The 21,223-nt window shown below is 38.4% G+C and overlaps 1 protein-coding gene across 1 annotated transcript; it reads right to left on the bottom strand.

Moving 5' to 3' along the window:
• Positions 1–14,743: 14,743 nt before the first annotated feature.
• Positions 14,744–18,441, bottom strand: LOC123690110 (chymotrypsin-2-like). The gene is made up of 5 exons (XM_045632959.1): positions 18,400–18,441; positions 18,094–18,262; positions 17,605–17,851; positions 17,061–17,216; positions 14,744–14,951 (listed from the first exon to the last, which is right to left on the bottom strand). Exons 2-5 carry the CDS (start codon positions 18,117–18,119, stop codon positions 14,793–14,795), a joined length of 588 nt encoding a protein of 195 aa, XP_045488915.1. The 5' UTR covers positions 18,120–18,262; positions 18,400–18,441; the 3' UTR covers positions 14,744–14,792.
• Positions 18,442–21,223: the final 2,782 nt, after the last annotated feature.

Raw genomic sequence — 21,223 nt, 5'->3', positions numbered from 1 at the left:
AAACGATAAAAAAGCAATTAATATGTAAAACAAAGTTATTTAAAACTAATATAACGCGTCACGATTTACGTAAATATTTTATTTTTTAGTGTTTTCTTCAATCGCCATACAATAACAAAATGGAGCCATTGAATTCCAAGTACCTGGTACAGGAAATGACTGCAAGACCTTTTGCATACATTACTCCATCTCAAGGCTCAAATTAAAAATCAAGACGGTTCTGTAGTTAATGCAGCTAATGTAATGGCACCAATCAATAATTGGTTACATTCTTTATTTAACCAATTGGATGTTTCATTTATCAGGGTAATATTACGGGAAGTCGCGGCGCGAACATTGTGTCCTCACAATAAAATACTAAATAAATAGTTTTCCTTAAAAATACTTAGTCTAAATTGCTTATCCGGATGTAATAGTGGAGGTGCTATACCAATAATTGTTATTCAACACATCGAGTGCAGAATATAGTGGCAATTCAAATTTTAAAATCGCGTGTCGTGGTTTGAGTTAACAGACTTTTCTTTCCTACAAAGTATAACCTAAAGTGTATGACAGTTCTTGTTAACAGTGCTATTTGCTGAGAGAAACTGTTTTATTTACCAAAACTTCTGTGACGTGACTTGCTATAAATCCTGCATTAGTCACTTAACAGTGTTATGGTATCTCAAGGAATTGTACTCTATATATTCGCCTGTAAATTCAACGCCGTAGTGGCGCAACGTTCTCGTCGTGGTACTCACAACCAATACGACCGCGCCGGAGAGAAGAAGTGAAGACATAATTTACTATAAAAACCGGACCTGCAACTTGTCGCGCCCCGCACGCACCTCACCCCGCAACAACGTTTAACATAACGTGGACATATTCCCCCCCGTGCATTTCATGCACCCTCTGTCGCGAGCACGATGACCTTCTTAGTCGCCCGTCTGACGAGTCCAGCTTTTGTTCGTACTTCTATCACGCGGACGACTCCATCCTTCCCGGGGTACGTAGCGGTGACGCGTCCCTTGGGCTAAAAGTTACGAGGAGTGGCGTCGTCCACCAGCAGGACTAGGTCAACAAGCTTAGGGGCGTTGCCACGGCCCCTGGGATCTCGCTGATTCTGTAATATAGGAGTATACTCTTTAAGCGATTCCAGAAAATGTCAGCAAGGCGCTGCGACTGTCGCCAACGCAAACGGGAATTTACGTCGGCTTCTACAAAACTTCCAGGCTGAGGGACACGAGCAGGCCCTTCTAGTATAAAATGGAGTGGTGTGAGAGCCTCCAGATCATCTGGGGATGTTGACACTGTCAGCGGACGATTATTGACCGTATACTCTGCTTCCAACAGCAAGGTAAAGAGTACCTCCTCTTTAGGGTGACGTTCGTTTAAGGTGGCAGCCAAAGATCGTTTGACCGATTGGACGAGTCGTTACCAAGCTCCTCCCATGAAAGGATCTCCAGGGGGAATAAAGCATCATTTTATCGTCGAACTTCTGCCTCTTGTTTAATTGCTTGATATGCAGCCCTTTTAAGCTCTGAGTCTGCTCCTTTAAAATGTGTACCATTATCGCTATGGACCTCACTTGGACAGGCTCTCCTAGCTATCAGTGGCCGAAGGGCCATGACAGCGCTATCAGCAGTTAAAGACCCAGCAAGTTCCAAATGTACTGCCCTGGTCGTAAGACAAGTAAACAAAGCTACATATCTTTTCTCATTATGGCGCCCAACTGTAATACTGGAGGGCCCAAAGTAGTCAAGCCTTACGTATGTGAATGGACGTTGGTGATAGCCTAGCCTAGTATTAGGATGATCGCCAGTAGCAGGGATGGCAGAACGAGCTCGTAGGATCCTGCATTTAATGCAATTCTTTATTATATTTCTGATGGCAAGTTTAAGATGCAGAATCCATAATCGCGTTCTTACTTCATTTGCCACCGTTTCTGGACCGCTATGGTGGTTAGCTTTATCCAGGCGATATACAGGCGGACATAATAGCTATTTCCGTCCAAAATCGGAGGAGATCGTTGTTCCTCTGGCAGGTCTCGAGCTGATTCTGACATCAAAATTCTTAAAAACTCTCGTTTTGTAGGTTGCTTCACTCCCTCAACAACCTCCACATTCGCTTTCTGAATATTCCAACTGAAGGTAAGTTTATCATCAGCAGTTCTCCATACTAAGCCCAGTCTTTTCTAAATTACTCAATGAACTGTCTTGTAGCTTTACTTCTTCATTTTTATGATTTTGTTGCGGATCGACTTCTTTTATTACTTCTGGTTTGTTGCTCGCCCACTTCTGTAGCTTAATCTTCGCTTGTTCGTGTATGTAACTAACTTCTTTGGCAATTCTTACAGCATCTTCGACTGTATTAAAACTTTGCAAATAATCGTCCATGTAATGGTTTCGTATTATAATACGAAGCCATTACATGGACGATAAGTATCCAGAAGCAGCAAATTTTTGATAAAAATTGCTGTACATGGAGATGATGCTGCACCGAAAATCACACTTGTCATTCTATATTCCTTTAGATCACTTTCTCGCTTGCCCTCTCTCCATAAGAAACGGAGAGCATCTCTGGCTTCGGGTCTTATCCTGATTTGTAGAAATATTTCGCATATATCTCCGGCTACTGCCACTGGTTTTTGGCGAAATCGCATTAGGACTCCTGGCAACAATTGTAACAAATCCGGACCAGACAATCATTTAATGATATTTCTTTTGTTTTTGCAGCAGCATCCAAGACAATACGCGGTTTTGGCTTCGAGGGATTCATCACTGGGAAATGCGGTAAGTACCAGGTACGTTCGGGGTGTGAGGTAGAGGGTGCCATTTCTGCATATTCCAAAAGGTGAGTAATCTGCGAATTATATTGACCTTTTAATTTAATATCCTTGTCTAATCTTCTTTCAATATTTTCAAATCTTTTTAATGCATTATTTTAGTTTTCAGGCAGTTCCAGTTCATCTCTACGCCACAACAAGCCAGTTTCAAAATTCAAATATGCTGTTATTGAGCAATTTAAGTAAAATAGTTTTTGAAAATTTAACTAGGTGGCAACACTATATATGAAGATGGTTGTAACTAAGTGTTCTTGCTGTCATTCATCTTATTACCAAATAAAAGTTATATTTGTGCTAATTACTATCGTTTCTTTGATAAACGACCCATAATCCTTCAGGTTATGGGCCCAGTAGATTCTGCTAATTGAAAGTTTTAAGAAAAAATAGGAAAGAAAAAGTTACAATCGTATTGTGAAGAAATTGACAAAATAACCTCAAAATGGATTCAATGCGGTCAATAAACTTAGAAAAATTTGATGGAAATAACTTTAGGCAATGGAAATTCCAGATAAAGTGTGCCCTAAAAGCAAAAGGGATTGATATTTCAGTGCCTAAACCGGCTGGAAATAATGTTGAATGGACAAAGAATGATGGCATGGCCATGTTTATTATAACATCTTCGATGGACTTCAAACAAATAACTTTAATAGAAAATTGTGAAACTGCTACGGAAATAATGACAAAACTTGAATCAATATACGAACAGAAGAGTGAATTATGTAAAATGTTGATTCATGAAAAGTTTTACCAGTATAAAATGTCTACAAATGACAGTGTAGCTCAACACATTTCTAAAGTGGAATCATTGGCCAAGCAGTTAAAAGAAAGTGGCGAAAGTATTAGTGAAATGGCTGTGATAACAAAAATACTTGGAACACTGCCTCATAAGTATAGATCACTCCGTCAAGCGTGGATGTCTTTGGATCCAGAGCAACAGACTCTTGTCAATCTCACTGCTCGTTTGTTAGATGAAGAAGCTAGTTTACAGTGTGAAGAAGAACAAGAAACCGCTCTTCTTGTGGCTAAGAAAGGATGGAAAAATAGCCCAAAACAAAGTGAGCTGAATAGAAATGCTAGTAATTCAAATCAAAATAAAAACAGTAAACACAGTTTTGAATGTTATAATTGTGGGAAACGAGGACATTTTTCTCGAGAATGTCGTGCTCCAAAGAAATCCAAGTATAGAAAACCTCAACAGGAAGGTGCAGACTTGTTAGCGTTTAATGTAGAAACCAAATTCCATGAAGCTGAAGACAATGTGTGGATTTTAGACAGTGGTGCCTCTGCACATATGACCTATAGAAAGGAGTTCTTTGTAGAACTATTGGAATGTAACCAGAAATCATTGACATTAGGAAACAAACAATCAGTGGAAGTGGCTGGCATTGGCAAGGTGTTAATAAAGAGATGTGTCAATGGACAGTGGGAGAACAGTGAACTACATGATGTATTGTATGTTCCGAATTTGCGACGAAATCTGTTCTCAGAAGGTGTGATAATGCGTAAATCCTATATCATTATCAAGAAAGACTCTGGTGCATTCATTTACAAAGGCAATGACTTGGTAATGTGTGCAACAATAACAGAAAATAATTTATATGAATTGAAAATTAAAGCTGTGGTCTCAGATACCTGTAACTTAGTTCAAAGTGATCAAAATAACATTAAAATGTGGCATGAAAGACTGGGACATGTTAACCTAAAACAAATCAAGAGTATGAGTGCTGATAATGTGGTAGAAGGCTTGAAACTGAATAACAGTGATAAAACTGATTTTGTTTGTGAAGCATGTGCATATGGAAAGCAGTGCAGATTTCCATTTCACAAATCTATACGAGGAGAACTACAGCCAGGTGACCTTGTATATAGTGATGTCTGTGGACCTATGAGTCATACATATATCCAAGGTGTGAGATACTTTATATTATTTAAGGATGCTGCTACAAGTTACAGGCATGTATATTTTGTCAAACATAAAAGTGATGTGATGGACATATTCATGAAATACAATGCTATGATCAAAAATAAGTACATGCATAGTGTCAGAATATTGCATACTGATAATGGAAGAGAGTATGTGAATAAAACCTTCAATGACTATCTCAGCAAAGAAGGTATAATTCATGAGTGTACTGCGCCATATACACCAGAACAAAATGGGCGTGCTGAAAGAGAGAACCATACCATTGTGGAGAGTGCACGTTCAATGTTGTACGCGAGGGATGTGTCACTGGAATTATGGGCTGAGGCTGTGAATTGTGCAGTATATTTATTAAACCGGACTTCCTCCAGCCAAACTCCTAAGAAAACACCATTTGAATTATGGAACGGCATCAAACCTCATATAGGCCATGTGAAGGTGTTTGGAAGTATTGGATATGTCCATATTCCTAATCAGCTAAGAACTAAACTTGACAAAAAGAGTGAGAAAATGATACTAATTGGGTATGATAATAACAATTACAGGATGTTCAATCCAGAAACCAAAAAAGATATTGACTATCAAGAAATATTCTCTCCAACAACGAGATATGACTCTATAAGAATTATCCTTTCTATTGCAGCTAAATATAATTTAGAAATTCAACAGTTTGATGTAAAGACTGCTTTTTTGAACGGGTATTTGGAAGAGAATATTTTTATAGAAGTACCAGAAGGAATTTCATTTAAAAATGATTGTATCCTAAAACTTAATAAATCACTGTATGGACTTAAACAGGCGTCTCGTTGTTGGAATAGAAGATTCACTGAGTTTTTAATAAAATATGGTTTTGTGCAATCTCAGGCTGACAGTTGTGTTTATGTAGGTATTTTCAATGGGGTGAAAGTATTCATAATAATTTATGTTGATGATGCACTTGTAGTCTCTTCCAGTTCCTCAATGATTAAAAGAGTTATAGAATATTTGAAACAAACATTTAAAATAAAAGAATTAAAATTGAAATATTTTGTGGGAATGGAAATAGAGAGAGTAAATAATTGTATCTGTATTTATCAAAGAGATTACATTGAAAAATTAATAGAGAAGTTTTGTATGAGTGATTCAAATCCTGCCAGTACCCCTGCAGATGTAAATGTTGTTATTTCAAAGAAAATGGATGAAAATATTATTAATTTTCCATACAGAGAAGCTATAGGGTCCTTGTTATTTTTAAGCTCTGTTTCAAGGCCTGACATTTCTTTTGCTGTAAATGTTTTGAGTAGATATGTAAACGATCTAAGTCAACAACATGTAAATGCCATTAAACGTGTTATTAGATACCTAATAAATACTAAAGATTTATGTATATGTTATGGAGAAAGTAGTGATCTCACTGGCTATTCGGATTCAGATTTTGCAGGTGATGTAGATACGCGTAAGTCTACTACAGGTTATATTTTTAATATGAATGGGGGACCTATAACATGGTGTAGCCAGAAACAGAAGACTACTGCTCTCTCCACAACTGAAGCAGAATTTGTAGCTGCTTGTGAAGCTGCAAAAGAGATATTATGGTTACAGCAATTATTATTAGATTTAGGTGAAAATATTACATCTGTTCCATTGTATGTTGATAATCAGAGTGCAATTAAGTTAATTAGCAATCCTGTTTATCATAAGAAAACCAAACACATAGATGTGAAATTTAATTTTATAAGGGAAAAGGTTGAGTTGGGTGTAATTAAACTAAATTATATTCCTAGTAACAGTCAATTAGCAGATATGTTAACTAAAGCGTTACCAACTCAAGCTTTTATCTATTTAAGAGATCACATTTTGTTTTTCTTTTCACAACTCTAATTTCAGTAGGAGTTTATTTTTTTTTATATTTGTACCTAGTTTAAATTTTAGTGGGAGTATTGAGCAATTTAAGTAAAATAGTTTTTGAAAATTTAACTAGGTGGCAACACTATATATGAAGATGGTTGTAACTAAGTGTTCTTGCTGTCATTCATCTTATTACCAAATAAAAGTTATATTTGTGCTAATTACTATCGTTTCTTTGATAAACGACCCATAATCCTTCAGCTGTTTTAAAAGCCATCCATTCGTTTACATCTACGGTAAATATCGGTAACTCCACAAAAATCTTAGGCCTCATTGCTAGCGCTGCTTCCTTGAGCGCTGATGCCAACGCGGATACATCTACACAATGCTTTGAATGTGGTTCCTCTGTGAATGTGTTGGTCGCTAACCAATTTTCAACCAAATTAACATCCTTTCCTTCGGTGCCAGTGGAAAGACTATCGGAATTACGAGAACTTTGCGCTTCAATTTGAGCAACTTCCGCTTCAGCGAGAGCTGTTGCAGCGCGAGTTCTAGCTGTTGAGTGTGTTATTGAAGCAGTAACATTCTTTCATGTTGTACAAGAATTGTTCAATTTTTTTTCGGCTTCGACAAATCTATGGATAATTTTGACAGAGCATTTAGCTGCAAATAGAGTCCTGAACTCTCTTTCGGAAACTAGATGGTCTGCACGCGCAAATGCTATTAATGCTTTGCAAAATGGTAATTCAAATATTTCTGAAGCATTGTCTTCAAGTGACATCAACATCAACCAGGAGACACTAAAACCCACCAATTACGCACAGAAATACAATAATTACCACACACAAAATACGGTCATTGGTTACACCAATTACGCGCAATTCACACAATACTTTATCACTTGTCTTCATTTTATTCGCACATTATATCTTCGGTGTTTACTTCTTGAAATCGCATACGAAACTGAAGTAATTAGTCGGGTTTCGGCTCGCTTGTTATCCCTGGGAATAATCTTGTACGACATTCGTGAGCTCTTTAGGAAAGATTGCAACTGAGTAGCGATTGCACAATTGGTAAGAACACAAGTGACATTTTCTTATCCTAACTTACTAAGTTTTTGTGCCGCTGCACCTGAAGTGACACTGTAGAATTTCCGTTTATTTGAGGGATTCTACCCGTTACTGAGATAAAAAGGATTGTGTGGTTTTATGAAACCACGGTAAATTTTTTTTTTATATTATATATATTTAACTTAAAAAAAATTGGAATAATATTCCATTAAGGGCATAAAAATCGCTAATCGAAGCTATATCAATCTTAATTTTATACTTGGGAAATTGGAATGATAATAGGCAATTAATAATAATAAAAGTAAACTAAGTCTCCAGCTAATATTTTTATTGAACTCTGGGTCTTAGAGAGTACAACATACATAATACTTAACAATTTTTATAGATTTTATACACATATTATTAATAACAATTATTTATATTATATACACATACCAAATAAACAACATTTACATTAAACACTGATACAAACAAAATAGCGCGAAGCACTAGCACAAATGAATAATAGTCTACACTACACGGTCAGCTGCTGTGAACTATAGGCGCCGTCATATTGGCCTTGGCTGCTATGAAGAGCGCCTTTCACTTTATCATTACTTTTCAAATTCAATTGGAAAATCATTTTTAAATACAGTTCAAAAAGTGTCGTATTGCAGGGACGTATAGCGTTCGGGATGAGGGCTGGAATATCAGATTTAATGATTGGTTTTAATGAGTTAGGTTTGGTTTCTTATCATTTCATATAAATAAAAATATTCTATTGAAGACTTGGCTGTATGGGTGTAGTTCCCTTTGCCTACCCAGAATTAGTGAAGAACATGAAATCTATGCTCATATATTATTTTACAGTTGGCACCATTTTCCAAAAACTGTTCTTGCGAGTTGAGTTCTTTGTTGCACAAAATGACTAGTTTCGATGATATTTTATTTGAATTAACACCACCCGAACTCAGTATAATTACACAAAATGCTTTGGAGAACATTTGTACGTACTACGAATTTATTGCATGGAGAGAAAAGAAAAAAAGCAAATAGTTTTATTAAATTGCTTAATTTTTTCGCAACTGTATTAAAAATAGTTTTGTTCTGTACACGTGCGGAACCGTCATTGCAACTTAATGTACACTTATGAACGTCAAAAATATACATTAAATGCTTCTAATTTCACATTTACTGCCAGTTCTGAAATCAAGAGCGTAGAACGGAAGAGAAGAACTGGCAATAAACTCTCCGCCACTCTCTTTAATCGCCAAGTTTCTTCTTTTACACAACGTTTGTTAGGAGCTGCAACCATTACACCATGTTCCATATGACATCTTGAGTAATAAAGAATAATAAAATAAATTAAAAACAAATATTTGTCCTCTATCATCTAGCAGAAGGCATGGTGAAATAGGAGCACGCACTTACATACTCGTGAGAACAACACGCAAATACGTAGTATAAACAACTAATATCACCGCATACACGAATTCAAGTACGACCAGTCACCACAAGTAGCACCCGTTCACGAGTATGACGCATGGCCAGCCATCGGCCCCCTCGCCATATTTTAGGGAGAGAGACAACCCGACGCATGGACGCCACCACAAATTGACTTGCCAAAGTAAAATATGTAATTCCTTAAACTTCCTTCGGACTGACTCCCGTGGGGACAACCCATAGACCCGAGACATTTAGTCATCGCTGGGGATCTGAACGCGAAGTCCGTGGCCTGGGGTTCGCCGGTGACCAGGCCACGGGGAAATGCGTTGATGGATTGGGCAGCAGCGCACTGTATGGTAGTTGCTAACAAAGGCTCTGATGCTACGTGTGTTCGAACAAATGGTGAGTCGATTGTGGATGTCACGTTCACGAGCCCCCAACTTTCATGCTGTATCCAGGACTGGGAGGTCCTGACGGAGGTTGAGACGCTTTCGGACCACCGGTATATCCGTTTCTGCATCCTCCCTCCGTCGGTAAATCCTGTTTCGGTTTCGACAGAACTGGGCCCAAAATGGGCACTTAAGAGTCTGAACAAGGAGCAGGCGGAGTTGGCAACGATTGTGCAGGCCTGGTGCCCCAGCCCAGCCTCCGTAGACCCTGAAAAAGAGGCAGAGTGGTTTCGTGGCGCACTGACGAACATCGCGGATGCTGCGATGCGAAGAAGCCGCCCTGGACCTCACCGGACCAGTGTATTCTGGTGGTCGGCAGAACTCGCCCAGTTGCGGTTTGCTTGTGTTGCAGCTCGTCGAGGCTACACCAGGACTCGCAGAAGGCGACCCATTCGCGCAGTAGAGGAACGGCAAGCATATAGCGCATACCGAGATGCAAAACTGGCGCTGCGAACAGGTATCGCCGAAGCAAAAAAGAAAGCATGGCAAGAACTGCTGGACACTCTCGAGCGGGATCCATGGGGGCGCCTGTACCAAATAGTCACAAACAAGCTACGCTCGCGAGCCCCACCCCTCACAACACACATGGAGCCGGAACTGCTCAGTACAGTGGTGACGGAACTCTTTCCTGAACGTGTCGCCTCGAGCACCCCATATGATACGACTTTGGATTACGGAGAAATAGTGTCTGAAGTGTCTCCTTCGGAGCTTAAGACGGCAATAGCACGCATGTCCTCTAAGAAGACCGCACCCGGCCCCGATGGCATGCACGGACGAGTGTTGGCTCTGGCCCTCGACGCTGGCCTTGACATGCGCTTTAGAAACCTCCTCACGGAATGTCTTAAAAGGGGCCTTTTTCCGTCGACATGGAAGACTGGTCTGCTAGTTCTTCTAAAAAAGGGTGGAAAACCTCCGGAGTCACCATCAGTGTATCGTCCTATAGTTCTCCTAGATGAAGCCGGTAAACTTTTCGAGCGTATCATTGCCGGCCGAATTTATAATCATTTGGAAACTATAGGACCGAACATACATGAGGCTCAATTCGGTTTCCGAAAAAACAGGTCAACGATCGATGCAATTGCGCAACTGCGAGGCGTGTGCGAGGAGCAGGTGTCACGGGGCAGAGTAGTTCTAGCGGTGTCGTTAGACATTGCGAACGCCTTCAATTCCTTGCCCTGGGACTGTATCTTGGATGGCCTGCGCCACCACGGCTTACCGGCCCATTTAAGAAGATGTGTAGCATCGTACCTTAACGGCCGTCGTGTTATCTTCCCGAAACAAAATAGCATAGGGAGCCACTTCATCAAGTGCGGCGTTCCACAAGGTTCGGTTCTTGGCCCCCTCCTTTGGAACATAGGTTACGATAGAGTGCTGCGAGGGGAACTAGTTCCGGGAGTGTCAACGATATGCTATGCAGACGACACCCTCGTGGTCGCTATTGGACAAGATTTTAAGGAGGCGCGCCTTCGAGCGACAGCAGGAGTAGCTCGGGTGGTTTCTGAAATCAAAAAGATCGGCCTCGAGGTCGCCCTTCAGAAATCAGAAGCTATATGCTTCGACGGACACAGAAAAGCTCCACCCCAAGGCGCAGACATCATTGTCAGTGGAGTAGTCATCCGGGTTGGTACCACGCTTAAATACCTAGGGCTGATTCTCGACCCTCGGTGGACTTTCAGACCACATTTCGCGGCACTTGCCCCTAAGCTCACCGCCACCGCAAACATGCTCTCGCGCATAATGCCGAACCTCGGCGGGCCGAATGGGGGGTGTCGCCACCTATACGCAAATGCGATCCGGGCGAAAGCACTCTACGGGTGCCCAATATGGGCCGACAAACTTACCAGGCACAATCGCACGATTCTCAGGCAGTCGCAGCGAGTGATCGCAGCCAGGGTTGCGAGGGCGTACCGCACTGTGTCCTATGACGCAGTGTGTGTCATAGCCGGTACCGCACCCTAGCATCTCGATGCGGTTGCTTTTAGCGAAGTATATTGGCGGAGAGCTGAAGCCAGGGAAAGAGGAAGCAACCCCACGCTGGAAGAAATAAACGCTTGGCGAGCTCTGGAAGCCCAAGAAATGCTAGCAGAGTGGGAAAAGGAGCTGGCGGGAGCGACTGCCGGTAAATATACTATAGAAGCCCTCAGACCCCTGCTTCAACACTGGGTAAGGAGGCGCTGGGGCCAGCTCAGCTATCGTCTTGTGCAGATCCTGTCCGGACACGGATGTTTCGGTAGTTATCTGCACAGAGTAGTAGGGTGTGAAGAGGCACCAACCTGCCACCACTGTGTCGGAGACAGCCCGGATGACGCCCTGCATACGCTGAGGGACTGCCCAGCATGGGATGTGGAAAGGGGACCGTTGCTGGATGCACTCCAGGGCGAGGACGCAACACTTCCAAATGTATTGAAGGTTTTAGTGAGCGCGAGAAATGACGGCCCGTGGAAAATATTTTATAATTTCTGCGAGGCGGTCATGAAAATAAAAGAAGAGGCGGAAAGGACCAGGGAGCTTTGTCCCGATGCCCATCCGCGACGGCGAAGAAAACCGCAGGCCCGTCGCGTAAACGCGCGACGCGCTCACCAAATTCTCGCCGCCTAAAAAGTGCCTAAGCGGGGAGCAGGGGTCCATACGTTTAAAAGAAGGAATGATGACCCATCCCTGCAAGTACTGGACCCGATCTCCCCTAGCTATTTGTAAATGCGTATGGCCCGGTCTGTGAAAGATGCTTGCTGTGTCAAGCATCCTCACAAACCAACAATGGGCGGGAAGAGGCGGACGCAACCGCCGCATCGCGTGTCGGGAAGCGGATAAGGCTCTGCTGTTACCGCATCCCGCATAAGGCGATTGTTGGTGGCACCTTGGGGTTTTAGTGGGTATGCACAATGGCGAGTCCCACATAATCCTTCTGCACCAAGCAGTCGCGCCGCGGAAGGGTATGCGCAATGCATTTCCCCAAGTAAAAAAAAAAAAAAAAAAAAAAAAAAGGGACAACCCATAGATCGCTCTTATAGCCCGCTTTTGCACTACAAATATCGAATTAATGTAAGCGGCATTACCTCACAAAATAACACCAGATGACGTGATACTATGGAAATAGCTGAAAACTAAACTCCGCGGCCGACCGTCACGGGACATGCAACGCACAGATGAAAAAGATTGAGACGATGTAATAAAAGTTTCACTTTAATTAGAAATAAGAATACGTAGAATTTTAGCTCCTGTCCTTGGCTTGGACAGAGGTGATTTTCTAAGAAAAACAAAATTCAGTGTAAACCCGACTTCTACGATTATTTCTTCGATTTACGGCTATTTAAGAAAAGAGCAGTGTAAGAGACCAGAACGGTTGTATCACTATTGTATGTAAGAAGATTGGCCCTTTGAAAAAATTGTATAATCGTATAATCTACTTACATCAATGTAGGGGAGACCGGGGCTGGTTGTAATAGGAGTAGGTAGTTACATAATTTAACAGAACAGCCCCGGTCTGGTTACTGTTACTGTCGGGAAACAGAGAACGCAATACTGACGTTAGAAAAGGACAATTACTCCCGCAACACCCAGCTATCATTCCACGGGAGCAAGTGGCGGCAGAGTTCTTGTGAGAGTAGGTTAGTAAAATTTTACACTAATTAAACAATGTTGGTTTGCAACCTATGTTCCATAGAGGCAGAGATGTCCTATAGTTGTAATATATACGCCACAATGCTTTGGTTTTGCACTGAATCAATCTATATTTTTTATTGCCGTTTTCACTGCATATGTTTACATAATAAGCGATTAAACCTAGATTGTGTTCCTTAGTTCAAATGAGAGAACTTAAAAGGTTGCCTGGAAGAGATCGCTTGTTAGCGATAAGGCCGCCCGTTGCATCCTTTGTAATTTTTATGTATTGTTTTATTTTTGTTTCTTTGCAACGAAGTGTAAATAAATAAATAAATAAATAAACCTACCCTGTACTGTTTGTTGCCGACTGATATAATTTGTGCTACATAGTTTTTTGTAGGATGAGAACGTACTATGTAAGAAAAACTGAGCGGGTAAAATATCGAAATATGTTTACGAACAAACTGCAGCTATTTTGGAGGATAAAACCAAAAAAATCGTAGCATCGCAAAAGACTTCAGATTATCTCATATGTCTCTAACAAGATATTAAAAAAGCCAAGTACAGTTTGTAATAATAATGTCACAACCAGCCCCGGTCTCTTTCAAAACCAGCTATTATGAGATCCAGTCCACCTGAAGTGTCCTCTGTTGACAATTTCATTGTGCCAACCTTCTTACAGAATTGTATCTCTGTATTTACTTTTATAATACAGATATCGTTTGCATATGACGTGCGATTGTAATTTTTGTGGTTTATATTTGTATCACTTTTTATTTACCTCCACCACCCCAAAAATCATTAGTGCCTACCACTTCTTTCATGTTTTCTTTCCGGTAAAATAATATATTACATTGTATGTGATAAGATCAACATAATAAAGGGTATTTCAACAAGAAGTTTGTTTTTCAATTGTGGCAACACCGAGAACGTGATAGTTTTGACATTTAGTTTTTGGCGGTATTCGTAGTAGGTGCTTTGGCAATTATTACAATGAATTCAATTTCGCTCGAAAATCGCATTAAAATAATTCAAATCCACTATAAAAATGGTGGTTCTGTTAAAGTTACATTTCGTAAAATTCGTGATATTTTCGGCCAGCATAATCGTCCTTCTGAGACCGCTGTTAAGAATTTGGTCGCGAAATTTGAGTCGACAGGCTCGTTACAAAATGTGCCAACACCAACACGTGTTCGACCGGGTCGTTCAACAGAAAACATCGCCGCCGTGAGCCACAGTGTTGAATAAGATCAAAATTTGTCAATTTCACGACGCTCTCAACAATTGGGGTTATCCAAAAGCACAACATGGCGAATTTTGCGAAAGGATTTGGCTTTGAAGCCTTACAAGATTCAACTGGTGCAGGAATAAAAGCTGATCGACCATTCAAATCGCCGCAGATTCGCTCAGTTCATTCAGGAACAACCTGCTGGTTTTTCTGAAAAAATCATTTTTTCAGACGAAGCCCATTTTCATTTGTCAGGGTACGTCAATAAGCAAAATTGTCGCATTTGGACTTCTGAATTGTAGTCATTTTCATAGCAAGTTTTAAGTGATAAAATAATAGAGCAAATGGGAAAAAAACAAAAAAAGGTCTAGTTTATTAAATTTTCATGATATTTATTATGTTTTCTTTTGTAATAACACTTCATCACGTTGTACTTAACATACATTTAAGTTGGTATTGGAAGTTTTTCAACAATCGTTGAAATCCAATGCAGATACTTATAAACCCTGGTGAATACATCTGGCTTCCTTCTAGCACATGGAATGTTCCAGGATGTTATTCCATGTACTGTTCCATTATGGACAAGAGCGCCTCCAGAATCTCCCTGCAATAATGCATTAAAAATCGTTTTAAAATAAATATAGGGTTTCAATAATCGATGAAGTTAGGTACTTATATAAACATTTTTTATCTTTATTTACCCTTTGTCTTTTCTACGTTTTAATTTGTTTTCTGCGCTACCTAATTAGTTATAATAAGTTGATTATTGCGTTGAACTTACTAAACCATACAGTGAGCAGCAGTTACCACCCATTTTTTATCTATGATGGATCCACCACAAAAGTGGCTACCCAAATTTTGGAGGGACACCTGATATTTGATAGCGCCATCTGGTGCGTCATCACCTCCCAGAATTTTGGGTTTAGCTGCATCAATCCCAAGCTTCAGACCTAAAATAATTAACATTTATTTAATTATATTACTCATTAAATTGATACAATATTATTATTTTCAAAGAAGCTCGCCATTTTTTTATAAATGCACAAAACCTTCAAAGTCAAATCAATTAGTCCAATAAGACCTAAAATGACACTTTTAAACGTTAAATAAAATATAAACATGATTCTAGTTGACTCTTACAAAATGGAGTATAAAACCAGTGTATGAGATAAAAATAAAATAACTACAGTTGATCGTATTATCGAATAAAAAGTTACAAAATTAGATCAGCAACCAAATGATTTGGGTTGGACTTTAAAATTATATACACGAATTTGATGATACAGATTATGTAGTTGTCTCGGGGACAAATTGTTGGACCGTCCATAAGTTTTTCGCTGCAAAAGTAGCGTCTAAATATAAAAAAAATGTAACCCTCTGGAATTGAGAGTATCCATGGGAGGCGGTATCACTTAACATAACTTAGGGTTGCCCCCTGTTCTATAAAAAAAAACTTATAGTATTTCAAATTATGAAAATACAGATATCTTAGGAAGAACATGATAATATCTAAAACAACCTAATACGCATCAATTGACACAACATATGGACGAATAAATCTTTAAAACTATAACAATAATATTAACTAAAAATAAAATATTATACTTGGAGCCGTGGCCTTTGGGTATCTCTGAACAATTAAGTGGTCGCGACAGGAAGCGTATGCTACCACAGAGACTATTTGGATTTCCGGAATGAAATTTTTGTAGGTTGTTCTTTGAGTTTTTCTCTATAAAAACCTCAAACGTCGTATAAGTTTACAATTAAAATTAAGGGTTGTATGTATTTTTTTTTGCTTTATCATAAAACAGAAAAAAACTAAAAAATAAGAGTTCAGGGGTGGACCCTCCATCACTTAGAGGGTTGAAATATAGGTAGTAGTCGATTCTCAGACTTACTTACTCATAAGAATCGGCCGTTTCGGAGGAGAATGGGTACGATTATTTTGGGGTTGTTGAACACGAGAATTTTATATTAGATTAGGCCATTAAACAGGTAAATGTTTCGTATCGTTACGACATGGATGGTACCCCAAGTAACATTAAGTAGGCCCAGTTCCCAGTAAGTGTTACGTTACGTTAGATTTTTTTTTTCTAAGTAGCGTTTATGGTTAGTTTAGATTAGCCAAAAATGGTATCATCTTTAATTCATTACATGATGTTTAAGTCTCTGTTGGGTTAAAGAATAAGTGCACCACATTATTGCATGGTACCCCATTGCAGAGTGATTAAAATACTCAGAAAGAAATTGGAGCCGTGCTTCGACAAATTTACCAAAAATTATAATAGGTACACTTACCAGAGGAGGAATAAAATAATATAATGAAAACGTATATCTCAAAAAGAAACATGGCAATAAAATGTACATTTAATTCTGACGGTTATAATAAAAGTGATTAAATGAAAAAGACAATTAATACAAAATGATAAAAACCAATAAAATTAATTACATGAAAGCACATGCCGTCACCGCCACCGACCACACACGCTGTAAAGCATGCGAAACGTCGGAAAAAATAATAAAAATACATATTTTTATTATTTTTTCAACAAAGCGCTACATAGCGTCAATCCGTTGAAGAAGTGTTTTCTTTAAATGTGTAAAAGTTATGTTAACAAAAGACAATACTATCGATAAATTCTCCCAACTGATTTACTTATATGTTGTATGTACATATATGTGCATTTAATACTCATACTTCATTTAAACTTACTTGACAGATGCCTTGGTGAATATCTTTGTATGTACAGAGCAGTTTATCAGTGATTGGGTTCCATTTTTTAATCTTTTTATGTTTTTCTTGACATTCTTCTACTGTTAGCGATTTCACAGTCAACTTTTGCAATCTTTTGGGTCGTGTGTGATAATTCTAAAATGGGACGTAGAAAAGTTAACGTTGTTTAACGGTGTTTGCAGTACCGCAACGAACCGCTACTTTTCGTCTTGTCCTCAGATTCCTCTATCTGTTTCGTGATCATTAGCAATAGAGTAGTATATAAAGGCGATAGGTACAGAAAATCCATTGGTACAAAGCTCTCGATCGGATATATTACATTTTTCAAGTGAAGTTCTTGAATCGTTAGTCTTTAATTTATAGGTAACCCTAATTTGGAATAATACTTGATGTATCATCTCGAAATCAGGGTTTATATACCTACGATATAAACATACTCAATAATTACCAATTTCAATAACATACTTATAATAACATATGTATATAGTTCAAAGTGGCACCTTCGAGTTAATTCTTCACTTACGTCAGCATATCCAAATCCAGCTATTATCAAATCGAGCCCGCCCGGAGTGTCCTCTGTCGGCAATTTTACTAAACCAACTTTCTTCCCAAATTCAATTTTTTTGTTCACTAGGATTAGACTTATGTCGTTCGCAAATGAAGTTTCGTTGTAATTCTCATGATTGATGTATTTATCAATTTTGTATTTCGTACCACCACTCCAAAAGTCGTTTGTGCCGACCACTACTTCTATTTTGTCTTTGGGATAGCTGTAATTCATTTGATATTAGTTTTAATTATAGGAATTTAGTTTTGAGGAGATTACACTTGTGTTCTGTATCTTGTTTTAGATTAAAACTTTATTTAATTATCATAATTAATTCAAACTCAAAATGTCTTTTGTTCATATAGGTAAACAAGTACTCTTATAAGCGTCAAAAATACTAAAGATAATAAAATGAATAGAAAAACCCAGCCATGTCGTGACAGTTTGCTAGGGAGAAATACTTACTCTAGCATGCAACGTGCTGCAGTCATCACCAGCCAATGGGAGATGATAGAGCTTCCACAGAAATGGGTCAGCCAATTTCGGTAATCGTATACTCTCAATGAAGCCAGGTATGGGAACTCTCCTTCAGCAGCCTCTGTTCCTCCTAATATCTTCGGAACCGCTTTGGAAGCTAAAAAATATGTTTTAATTGATTTCTCTTTCCATCTCAGCGTTTGAATCAGGTGTCATCCCAGTTATAATATTAAATGTTGTACTTAAGTAATAATTTTAATAAACTTCAAAAAACAGTCCTTTAAAAAAACCCACCCTGTGCAGTCCATATCAACACGCAGAGAAGCGCCAAGTACCGCAACATGATAATGTATATTGATTATAGAATAAAAATCGAAATTTAAATGTAGCCGAGGATAAAAACAGTAATTAGGTGTAGTTTATAATGTATATTATGTTTTTTTTTACAATCAAACTTCAGTTTGTTTAAAAAAGAAATATTAAATCTTTTGGCTTTATTTAATTTCCTGCCAACGTAATGAAAGGCATTTAAAGGTTATGGTCCGAGTTCGTGTGTATGTTTTAGAGGAAAATTTGGCATTTTTTTATAAAACAGTTTACAGTAATAATAACTTATAAGGACTTTGTCTTATAAAACGGCACTTCCACATCTCAGACTTAGAAAAATAAATGATTCAAAACTTTAAAAATTCATACCAGTAAAATAGTATGTCTTAACTTTTTGTAATATTTAAATTTCTACCTATAAATGCAATACAATTCTTAATTACGAGACGTAATTATGAAATAAAATCTTATATTGTTTAATAAACATAATATTATTATATAGTTATAACAATTATAAAAATAATTTTATTAAAAATTTACACGCCTTTATAAATAACACCACGCAAGTAAAAAATGTTTTTTTACAAAGAAAATTAATTTGTTTTATTCCGTTAATTACAAAAGTGTAATTAAAAACAGAATAATAATTGTTTCAAAAAATACAACCAATTGGCCTTGGATACTGTTTTTTAAAATTAATAAAATTTTATTTCCATACTGAATGGTACACTCATCACAACAGCTGTCACGAAGAAAAACGACAAAAGGCAGACGGCTCCTTGTTCCGCTACAGATTTTCTCTCATCTCTCTATTCGTAGAAAGGATTTAATAATTATTTAAATAAGGTGTCACAAGGTGGACCGATTATTTCGTATTAACTAAATTACAAAAGCAGTTTCCTACTTTTGTAATCCTAACCAAAATAAAAACAACCTTTATCAACAGGAGGCATGGTGAAATTTATTTGTTTATTTATTTATTTCAAACATACACAAATTATCTTTACAGCCTATGCCAATACGACAATGTGGAGAAACATTTAATAAAAATATAATAATGTGCATAAAAAATAGACACATAATTAACACAATATCGCTACTGTGAATTCACTCTGCGATCATACAAATATGTCGATAGTATCGGAGACAGCATTTAGTAAGCGAAACGTCCTGGATAACGGGGATCTGTGCAACAGACTAGTTCTTGCCTTTGGTGTCGCAAATAAGCTTCGCTGTCGCCGTCGCACATATCCCACTAATATAATAGGTACTAAGAGGCCCAGTTCCTGGAGTACACTCGGGTTACTATACACACTTACACTATCCCCCTCAAGACTTTCAGTACGTAGTAGGCCAACTGTAAGTCCCGTCTGGTTTCCAATTTGTTGTACCCCACCAACCCTAATACAAATAATGTTGAGTACATTAAAGGATTACTATACTTACTAGTACAGACGGGATACAGTCTATTATAGAGGTGTCGTGCAAATTTATTTTGTATGCGCTCCAACATAAGACAGTATTTAGCTTCATGCGGAGCCCAAACAGAAATAGGAGCACGCACTTACATTCTCGTGGGAACAACACGCAAATACATAGTCACCACAAGTAGCACCCATACACGAGTATGACGCATGGCCAGCCATCGGCCCCCTGGCCATATTTTAGAATTAAGGGAATGAGACAACCTGACGTGTGGATACCGCCGATTTTGTTTAAAAAAAACGTATATCCTTGGAAAGAATTACTTGCTTTATGCAGCGTTGTGGTTAGTGCGCCAATTTTGTCTTTATTACAAGTACTATAATAAGGGGAGCTACTTTTCTTTTTAAATACATCTATATTTTTCCGTACATATTACATAATATTCTTATAGATCTATTGACTTGCCAATGTCAAAATATTTAATTCCTTAAACTTCCTACGGACTGCTTCCCGTGGGGACATGTCATAGATGCTTCTTATAGCCCGTTTTTGCACTACAAATATCGATTTAATGTCAACTACATGACTCGACAAATTAACACCCTTTGACATGATACTATGAAAATAGCTTGAATAAACGAGCTTTGCTGTATTCTCATCCGTAAGATCGCGTATCTTTTTCATTGCGAACGCTGCAGATTTTACTGGAATTTACTATCTACAGTAATTACCAACAAATTTTTTTTCCTCATTTTTTTTTATTTTAGAATTACAACTTTTTACATTTATACTTTTTAAATTTTTCATGTAAGACATTTTTCTGAATGTTGTTTCCCATCTAGTCTTGTGAACAGTGGCGCTCTTGATAAGCATTTCAATAACAATTATTAAATATTATGTAATAATTCTCCCTCACATCTCTTCACCCTCCCACTATGCCATTTACTTCGATCGTAGCATTCTGATCACGCCATGCATCTTGTATGCATTTACTGTAATACGCTGCTGCTCTAGATAACTAAATATACAAGAGGGTGAGATATAAGAACCACCCCACAGCTCCCAAAGTCCCTACAGATGTACCTACCCTAATATATAAATAGTGAATATATAAACAAGTACGGAATGCCTGCGCCACGAGACCTAAGGTAACAGACGAAGCACTACGGATGATTCTACCTATGAGGGATTTATGCTCTGACCAGTGTAAGGTACATGGGCGTAAGGCCCAATAACCTTCTACAAAATAAGTCGATTTCTGAAAAGGCTAGGTACTGGGGGCTCACTATGCATCCAGGTTTTCTCCCTCTCTCCTCTCCTCTCCTCTCCTAATATCCTACCTTCACTCCGAAGGCAGCGGAGATCT

The sequence above is a fragment of the Pieris rapae genome, chromosome 2, assembly GCF_905147795.1.
Source record: "Pieris rapae chromosome 2, ilPieRapa1.1, whole genome shotgun sequence".
NCBI lineage: Eukaryota > Metazoa > Arthropoda > Insecta > Lepidoptera > Pieridae > Pieris > Pieris rapae.
The sequence above is the reverse complement of the archived record's forward strand: the minus strand, read 5'-3'. Positions and strand labels throughout refer to the sequence as shown.